A 9,977-nucleotide genomic window follows, 5' to 3' on the forward strand; every position below is an offset into this window, starting at 1 on the left:
TACATGGCAGTGCTGTTAGGCTCTGTGGTATTTACTAGAGACATATTATAGGCATGAAAGCACAGAAAAAGCAAAGTATCCTGTAAGGTGCCCTCAACTTTAAAAAACAGAACCAAAACTACCCTGTGACCTCCAATGCAGAAGTTGAAGAAAGTACTAGCAGAATCCAGCAGTCCTAGAACCGCATCAACTGCACACAAGCAGTTACAAAGATCACTCATGTAAGATCTAACATTCGATTACCGTATACTCTCCCTTTCTGCAACAATCTTATCCCGCTCTTGGAAGGCCCAATCTCTCCTACACTTGGCTACTTCTGCTTCCTGGACAGCTTCTTTTAGTTCTTGTGACATTGCCTCATATTGTTTCCGAAGCATTTCAATTTCTTTGTTTGCTCTTTCTATGTCTAGGGTAGCAGAATCTTGTATCTAGGAATTAAGAAACATAGATAAGTATTTTAGGTACAATTTTTAGGCAAGTATACACAAATAGCTTTTACTATATGTGAGTTGCCTGATGTATTCAATTCTCATGTTTTCATGGAAGATGTTCACTTGTATCCATGGCAACTTTTGGGGGAAAAGATAAAAACTGCTGTAATGTATTTCATTCAGTGGCACATAAAATCTACATGAATAAGAATCCTCACTTCGAAATAACATCTGTGAATATTTTGTATTTCAGAGACAGCATTCCATGCTGCTATCTTGCCCTGCTTAGCAGACAGAAGAAAAACGTTCAAGCATATATAGAAATCAAAAACACTATTATATGCAGTTACAACACAGATTTCCCACATTAATGTCTACTATTTACTCTGGGACAACTAAGCATACAGAGACTTATGGTTCACACAGGTCCCTTAGCTCCAAAGCAGAGCAATAGAACTACAAAAAAAGGTTTTTTTCTTCTTTTAGATAAGAATTAGTTTCTTCTTAAATAAACTTGTTCCTCTAACAGTCTCTATTTTGAACAAGAAACTTGCAGCACCACAAATACAAGCCAACTGCAACTGTGCAGCCCACCAGAAGCACTCATTGCCATAGGCTTCAAACAGCTCTGTAGTTACTTTCAAAAATATACTTCAATCTAACAAATCTGACTAGACCAGTCATTTGATTAAAGACTAAACTTTGGAAGAATATTTTTAAGACCTGAATACATGTATACTAGAGAGACACTACTGCGTCGTGACTAATACACATTAAAGGGTTTGGGTTTTTTTCCCCTCTAAATGAGTTATAGTATTCAAAAATATATTAAAAAATACAAGAGAAGAGCAAAATGAACTTTAAACTCCAGGTTTACATTCTTACCTAAACACAAAAAAATAAAAACTGCAATAAAATGAAACACAGGCTACAAAGAGTCATGTTTGGCCTTTTGATTGTCTCTTTCATTTCTAAGGATCACTGTCTTCTCCTCCAGTCCACTAGCAGGAAAAACAATCACAAAACCTACTCTGTTGAACAAGCAAACATTTGTATTTGAAATGTCAATTCTGATTCAGAATCTGCAAAGGATGAGCATCTCAGCAGGTCACAGACAAGTTCACCCGAACTTTCCCAGCTTACAGATTAGAATTATAGAATCATATAATGGAAGGGACCCCTAAAGGTCACCTAGTCCAACCCACCTGCAATAAGCAGGGACATCTCCAACTAGGTCAAACTGCTCAGAGCCTCATCTAGCCTGACCTTGAATGTCTCCATGGTTGGGACCTCCACCACCTGTCTGGCCAACCTATACCAGTGATCTATCACACGTATCTATCACTCTATTAAAGAACTTTTTCCTAACATGTAACCTAAATCTACCCTTTTCTAGCTTAAAGCCACTATCCCTTCTCCTGTCATTACAAACCCTTGTGAATAGTCCCTCCCCTAATTTCTTGTAGGCCCCTTTCAGGTACTGAAAAGTTGCTGTAAGGTCCTCCTGGAGCTTCCTCTTCTCCAGGCTGAACAACCCCAACTCCCTCAGCCTATCTTCATAGGAGAAAACTTCCCTGAGAAAAGTGTAAGTTTCCAAAATCCCACTGGTTTGACCACAAAGAACCAAACACAATGAAAAATTTCTTTCCAGTACAACAGAAACCACAGTTTAATTGCCTCCCCAAAGACTCATTTGGGATTGGCAAATCATTGTGACGGGCAAGATTAAAAACTTCTTTTGTATTGGCAAAGGTTTGGTATTCAAAAGAGAATACAATTTCAATGAAAAGAGCCAAAAATATCTAGTTTAATATTAACTAATTTTGTATTCCTTAGTTATTTCATGAGTTGTGATACTATGTATTTTCATACCACCTTATAAGTAAGCATTTACAGTTGTATGTGGATTGACATTTAGTATCACACACAAGACAAGAGCATCAGTAAGTTTGCAGAATTGTAAGAATGTTACTACCCACACAGAGACATGAAATGTCAGAATAGCATATTTATACTATGAATGTATACAGATTAGAAAATTAACAATAACAGTTCAATTAACTTCCTTTTTGAAGTATTAGAAACAGCTAACATCCTGAGCAGGTCACAGGCATGAACAACATATGTTATAGATGACAACAAGCCTACCAGCAGGTAAGTAACTGCCTAGCCACCTGATGGATCAAAATACTTCCTCTACCATTTATTTTTACCAACAGAAACTCAGTATGAAGCATGACAGTATTTCTTTCTGTCAGTTCTTTCTTGTTCCAACAGAACAATAAGTTCTGTCATTATGTCTTGAAGAACATATGTGCATTTATATGTAGGTAAAGTGATTCAGGGAAATGGGGGAAGATACCAAATTTGCCTAGACCTTTAACTAATCCTTGAAAATTACCGACCCTTTGAAAGTAAGAAAGAAAAAGGCACCTGGGAAGACTTGCAATACCTGACGGGCTTGATAATATTCCCTTAGTAGATGGTCTCTCTGGATGATAGCTTCTGTTCTTTCTTTCCTGGCAACATCTCTTTCTTCTTTCACTGTCTCTATATCCTTGCAAGCTTGGTCAAGTTCCTTCTGGGCCTCAGCTTTGTCCTTCACTTCATGGCAGTATTTTTCCAGCAACTCATTCCTCTCACAAATTGCTCTATCTCTTTCCACAAGAGCTGAGTTTAGCTCCTAAAACAAGACACATTGTTTGGAGTAGGTTAAGTACAGAAGGAAACGGTTCATTTTTCCAACTGGATACACACCTTAAGAGCCTAAAAAGTTTACCACTAACATTACAAAAAAAATGAGAGCAAAATAGGTCTGTGGTCACATGACATACAAGTAAGTACTAACAAATAACATTAAATGTGGTATTAAATATAGCACATGAGCAGAGTGCTACATCAAAAGGAAACATAAATCTCAGAGTGCCCGCAGTTTTGAGGAACTTAAATGAGGGATGGTTATTAACCACTCAGACTTGGTTTTAAAAAAAGGTTTAAATATGGCGAATGATAATCTATTACCAGTATTTTTTCATAATTGTCTTGACTTTATAGGACTGAAACAATTTAGACAATCCAGCTATGCAAGTATTTTACAGACTCCTCATAAGCTTTAAAGGGATGTTAAAGTCTTATGCCAGTAAGTTATCCACGTGCAAACTACAGAAAGTTCAGAGTTAAAACCACAGTATGCCATAAAGCAGAACAACAGTATACTCAACTGCAACAATCCAACTGCATCATAATGAAAATGAGGCAAATGGAGCTCTAAAATACAATCTGTGCTCTTTAAATAGTTTAAGCTAGACTGTCTGTCCAATGAGAGAGGCACTGAAACAGCACAATTCCATAATACTAAATTTTAATCTGGTCCAACTCTCTAGAAGCATTCAGCTGGAAGCTGCAAAGTTACTCTACACACAGGAACACTTGGCTGGAAGCTACTGATGTTCTGATCTCAAAAAGATTATCAGAGATAGTTGACATCTCAAAAGCAGAAAGAAGGAAAGGGTCAAGTACTTCAGGACAGAAAGACACCCTGTCATACACTGGCTGCCATTCTATTTCCATCTGTATTTTGCAAGGAATAAGAGTATTTAAAACATGGATAACAATTGCATTTTACTATACAAATATAATTGTCTTTGAGAAACAGCAGCTAATTAAGGCTAGCCAGGCTGCCAAAACAGTTCTACAACAATACTGAAAGAGGTATTTTTTGCTGTAGAGTAACAGACAAGTACTAGAATTAATAACTTTGTGAACTTATCACTGAATGTCAATTACCACAGCACACAAGATTTTTCAACATCAGCCAAAGACGCTGTTGATCAGGACCTCTGAAGACATAAACCCCCTGACCCACCTGGTGATGCATACAAATTTTAGTACTGGAAACAACATTTTGTACAGCTTAGGTACCATCTGCATAAAAGATGCCTTCAAATGTGTGTATAAAGCTTACACAAAAACATTAAGTCTTTTCCCACATGCAGCTAAGTCATCAATTATCAAGACAGAAAGAAAATTCTCAGCAAGACTTTCTTTAAACAAGAATTGAGAGTACTTGAAGGTGACTGGAAAAAATACCTATGATATGACATGAAATTCAGAGGAGTGGCTGATACACCAAAAGGTTGTGCTGCTGTTCAACAAGACCTGGACAGGTTGGAGAGTTACGCAGAGAGGAACCTCCTGAAATTCAACAAGGGCAAGTGTAGAGTCCTGCACTGGGGGAGGAATAACCCATGTACCAGTACAGGTTAGGGGGTGACCTGCTGGAAAAGAAGCTCCACGCAGAAGAACCTGGGAGCCCTGGTGGACAAGTTAACTAGATGACAGCAATGTGCCCTTGTAGCCAAGAAGGCCAGTAGTATCCTGGGGGTGCATTAAGATGAGTGACCAGCAGGTGGAGGGAGGTTCTCCTCTCCCTCTACCCTGCCCTGGTGAGGACATGCCTGAAGTCCTGTGAGTTCTGGGCTCCCCAGTTGAAGAGAGGCAGGGAACTACTGGTGAGAGCCCATCAGAGGGTTCTGAGGATGACTAAGGGACAGAAACATCTCTCTTACGAGGAAAAGTTGAGAGACCTGGGGCTGTTTAAACTGGAGAAGAGAAGGCTGAAAGGGGATTTATAGATGTTTATAAATATCTGAAGGGTGGGTGTCAAGAGGATGGGGCCAGTCTCTTTTCAGTGGTGCCCAGCAATAGGATGAGGGGCAATGGGCACAGACTAGAACACAGGAAGTTCCACTTCAACATCAGAAAAACCTTCTTTACTGTGAGGGTGATGGAACCCTGGAACAGACAGTGCAGAGCAGTTGCAGAGTCTCCTCCTCTGGAGAGTTTCAAAAGCCACCTGGATGTGTTCCTGTGTAACCTGCCTTACGTGAACTGCTTTGGCAGAGGAGTTGGACTAAATGATCTCCCGAGGTCCCTTCCAACTGCCACCATTCTGTGATACCGCCATAGTTTATTCCAGCATGCTCAATATAAACTATATGAATAAGAGCAGACATTGCCTGCAGTGATCACTAGAAAAAACTTCACCTCTATGCTTTTCCTGTGACATTTGCACAGAATTAGAACACGACAGCACAGGGCAACATGCCATCTGGAACTGACTATAACACTTCTGTTTGGAAGCATTAGAGTGGTTTGGTTTGAAGAATGATTCTGAATTTTTGAAGAATTCTTATGTTTGAAGGAATTTCCTGCATTTGAATGAAGAGCAATAAGCATGAGCTACAGCAAGTCTGTTAAACAAAGGGGAAAGCTGGCTAGCACTGAGATGAAGCACTACATTCTAGGTATTTTCTGGAGCAAAAGATTATGGCAAACAAAAATACTACGAAGGAAAGTAGATGGGGAAATCTGTAACTAACGGGGAAATCTGTAACTTATCCCAAGGTTTGAATGACCAAACTCAAGAGAACTTAATTCAAAACTGTCCACATGCAAAACCCTGTGATTTCTTCTATCATCTAAAAATTCCAAGACCATTAGTACATTTTTGAAGTAAATTAACCCATTATGTTTGGGCACATGTGACCAATAAAGCTTAAATACCTGCCTAGGAAATTGACGGACTGCCCTTACGAGTCCGTCATGACACAGTGCTTAAAAATCAACCTCTTCTCCATTTCATCTGCCTTTTCATTTGTTTGGGACACAAAAGGTGCACTAGCAAACACACACTTCAGGGAAGAAACTACATTTAAAATTACCTAAATGGATTCAAGTGCTGTTTCAATTAGACAGTGGGTGCTATGCAATAGGGAACTTAATCTGCTATAAATCATAAAGAAAGCAAAGACCATTAAGTGACATTTTGGCAAGCACTAGACCAACTGACAGGATTAATCACATTTACGTAGGGGCATATTTCAGGATACTACTTCAAGTGAATGTACCACCTTATCAATAAATTTTTTCCAACATTTCAAACATTTGCCTCGCCAGAACTAGAAAATCCCTCAATGCACTGAATGTAGCTGCAGCAAGCCAGTACTCTGTGACACAGCAACACACCTGCTCAAAAGCAGGAGAGTCACAGCTATGGTAAAGGAAAGCAGAAACAACCAAAAAACCCTTGCAATACTGCTATTTTACACCTGTTGGTACATCACAGAAGCTGTTATTTCTTCTGTAGTTCCAGAGATTAAGAAAAAATGCATGTCTATGCCCTGTCAGCATCTCTCTCACCAGTCCTATGCCCTTTCTGGTTCTTATTCAAACACGCCTTTTCAAGTCATCTAGGTAGGAGGGAATACCCATGTATTTAAATTTTTCATTTCCTGCCCCTTAAACCACTTTGGCAAATTATTCATTGTGCCATCACAATTCATACTATGTCCCTGAAGCATTCAAAACAAGCTCCAGACTTTAGTTTTTCATAAAGGGCACTTCGTTCAGATGTAAAGTTGTGAAAAAAGTAAAATGAAATTTATAGGCAATGAAACACGTTTGCTTATGTGTATTTCATGCTAAATTAAGTATTTGCAAACCAAAGGGTCAAGTGAATGTATGTCAGGTGAAATGAAACTGAGCAGCAAACTGTGTTTTGAAAATCTTAACAGCTTCATTATAATGTAATTGTGATGTAAACATTTCAGGAACAGACTGACAAAAAGTACAAAGGCCTGGTTTCACACACTTTAAGGCATGTCTGAACTGTAGAGAAAAGTCTTCAAAATGTACTCTAACTTAAAGGCAAAAGGAAGGCAAATGAGGAAGAACATGCATGTCAGCACAGGCTTTGCACAAATATTTGAGACTACTTTATCATGCACCATCTTAAGTCATTGTAGGTAGTATCCAGTGGTTCCTGTAGACGCCAGAAGTTAAAAATAATCAATGTTTAGAGCCATATTGTTACAGAGAACATTACTTGAGACGGCATAGAAGAATAATGCGGTAAAGGAAGGATTTATTATCAGTACAACAGTATTAAGTCAAGTGAATAGCAAACTTCAGCTGACACATTGTATTCAAACATGAAAGTTTAATAAATTGATAGCAAAAAGAACTGCTACAGGAAAACATAAGCACAATTTCTTCTTTATAGTGCGTTCCTATTTTCCATTAATCAGACATGCATTTCCGGTTCTAGCATCAATGTATACTCAATTCCCTTCCCCATCAAAATGGTACGTTAGTACCTGTCTTAAAGCTTCCATTTCTTCACTAGCCACTCGCTTCTCAGAAGAAGTGTTCTTCAGTTTGGACTCTGCAAGCTCCAGCTCTGTTTGAAGTTTATCTACCTCTTTGATTACTTGATCTCTCTCACTCATTATGAGGCGGTATTCATTGAAAACTGAATCCCTTTCTTCCTTGTATTTTTCTGCATCCTTTGCTGCTTTCAGCTGCATCGTTTTGAACCTTGTCACCTCTGACTGTAATCTCTCCATCTCTCTCTGCAACTCTTTGTTTTGTGCTGTGGCACTGCTTAGTTCCTGATGTACTGATTCAAATCTAAAACCAAGCAGAAATGCCAGTAAGATACTTGTTCTTCCATTTCCTTTTTTATACATTAAGGATTTGTCTGGATAACCAAAAGCATCCAATGGTAAAACACAATTGCAGAGGACTTCTTAGAAATGTACTCAGAGCTGCAAAATAGAAATTAAACTAATTATTGCTTTAGGACTATCAGTGAACCTTCAGGAATATTAGAGATACTCTTCATGGAACTGAAACAAAAATTGTTAGAAATTATTTAGAATTATTAAATATAAGTTTATAACACTTTTTTCTAACGGGCATGTAAAACATTGGCATTATCTAATATCACAAGTTTAACCGTTCACTGTGGTGAGCTCTGTTCAATCTCACCTTTTTGAAATACTATAAGTCTATGAATGGGGAAAAAAAAAAAACATTCTCTGGCTTTGGTCTGTGGGCGTTGTGTATTAGCCCTAACTCACGTCAGTGAAAACATTCTTAGCATGCCCACGGATGCTCTTTGGAGCCCTTGTGCATAGTAGCATTCTTACTACCCTGTTTAGGTAACCATTTAGGCTTAAGTGTCGTGTGACAGTGTCTGTGCCCTTGTTTTGGCACTTGTGCTGCTTGTAGCAGCAGTGCCTTCTCAGTGAAGCAAGACTCCCAGATGTCTGCACCCAATGTACTCTGCTGCCAGCCTGAAGCTCTGTCCTGGAGTCCAACATAGTTTGCAACTCTAATATCATGCACGAGAAGTTAACTTATGTTTGAGACCATCTTTGTTCGCTAAACACTTTCTAGAAATTATATCCTCTTACTGACTTGGGCTTTTATATTTAAATAAATATATATATAGATGGACCCACCACTCATTGAGGAGTTTGTTTGGAACACTAAGTCTGAGGCTTAACAAAACTTTGGTTGTATTTGACTCCTCTGTCTACAAATAAGAATAAACATAGCTTGAAAGATAGAATAACCCTTTCACACATAAGCTAAAAACTAATTAAAATTCCTCATACAATTCTAAAACCCTAACTGGGGAAGTCTTTTCCTCAAGAAAAAGCACCGTTTCTCCAAATAAAAATCCCCATTACACCTTCTAGGATCTTCCAGAAAATCTTATATAGAGAGTTTCAGATAACATACACTACAGAAAAATTTTAGAAAGAAAAGTTACAAAAGTATTTGTGAATATGGAATACCTGAAAGATATCAAAACCTCCTAGGAGATATCATACCTTCTAAGAGAGGATGAATATTGCTGCTGAAAATGTATTGCTGTGTCCCTTTGCTTCATCAGCATGTCAATCTGTTTCTGAAGCCGCCTGTTCTCCTCCTCGGCCTGCTCCAGGCGGCTCAGGTCCGTGTTGTGACTTGCTATCTTCTCGTTGTACCGCTTCCGCAGGGCATCGTAATCCTTCTTCACGCCCTCAAGCTTGTCCATCGCTGTATCATAAAGTTTATTCAGTATCTCTGATGATCCGTTCTGCTTCATAACCTGCAAAGTCAGAAACTGTGAATAATCTCAGCTTTTAATCTGCTTTATCACGGCTTAGAGTGTACAACTTCATGAAAATCTCTCTCTAGTAGTAATTGCTATGAACAGCTACTAAACTGACATTGTTTTCAAAGTGCTTTGTTGTTTTAGCAAGAGGTAATCATTTTTTGATGACCAGGACGATACAGGCTGTTTAGGAAACGACCACAAGGTGGCCTTCATAACTGATTGCCTGGTATCCCCCATGAACAAAGCACATAATTTAAAACTTCAAGGGAATAAAATCTACCTTAAATACACTACACACACGGGCATATATTTTAATATTCATACAATATTTCATCTGAGAACTATCCACAGGGGCCTGTGTTTCAAAAGCTATCTATAAAATGTGAACAGGAAGAGAAAAAATCCATTTACACATGAATAAAGTCTGACCTGAATCTTAGTTTCAAATTCATTTCCATCAACATAAGAATCTTGTTGCAAATAGCAAAGCTGATGATAAAATGGCTAGCCACAAATACCAACAGAAAACCACTAATGAGCTTCAGCACATCTACTCCTTTCTAATCAAAAGGCAAAAAAAGTGCCTGAAAAGAGAC

The 9,977-nt window shown here is 38.4% G+C and overlaps 1 protein-coding gene across 1 annotated transcript in view; it reads right to left on the reverse strand.

Annotated features, from left to right (window-relative positions):
* DLG5 (discs, large homolog 5 (Drosophila)) overlaps positions 1–9,372 on the reverse strand; it is a gene marked incomplete at its 5' end in the record, with an annotated part of 45,590 nt that extends 36,218 nt beyond the window's left edge. The window contains 4 exons of the mRNA XM_008945104.1: positions 244–428; positions 2,884–3,114; positions 7,589–7,901; positions 9,113–9,372. Coding sequence (XP_008943352.1) covers positions 244–428; positions 2,884–3,114; positions 7,589–7,901; positions 9,113–9,372 — 989 coding nt within the window. The remainder of the gene's footprint in view (positions 1–243; positions 429–2,883; positions 3,115–7,588; positions 7,902–9,112) is intronic.
* Positions 9,373–9,977: the final 605 nt, after the last annotated feature.

The sequence above is a fragment of the Merops nubicus genome, unplaced genomic scaffold (assembly GCF_000691845.1).
Source record: "Merops nubicus isolate BGI_N331 unplaced genomic scaffold, ASM69184v1 scaffold7838, whole genome shotgun sequence".
NCBI classification, from domain to species: domain Eukaryota; kingdom Metazoa; phylum Chordata; class Aves; order Coraciiformes; family Meropidae; genus Merops; species Merops nubicus.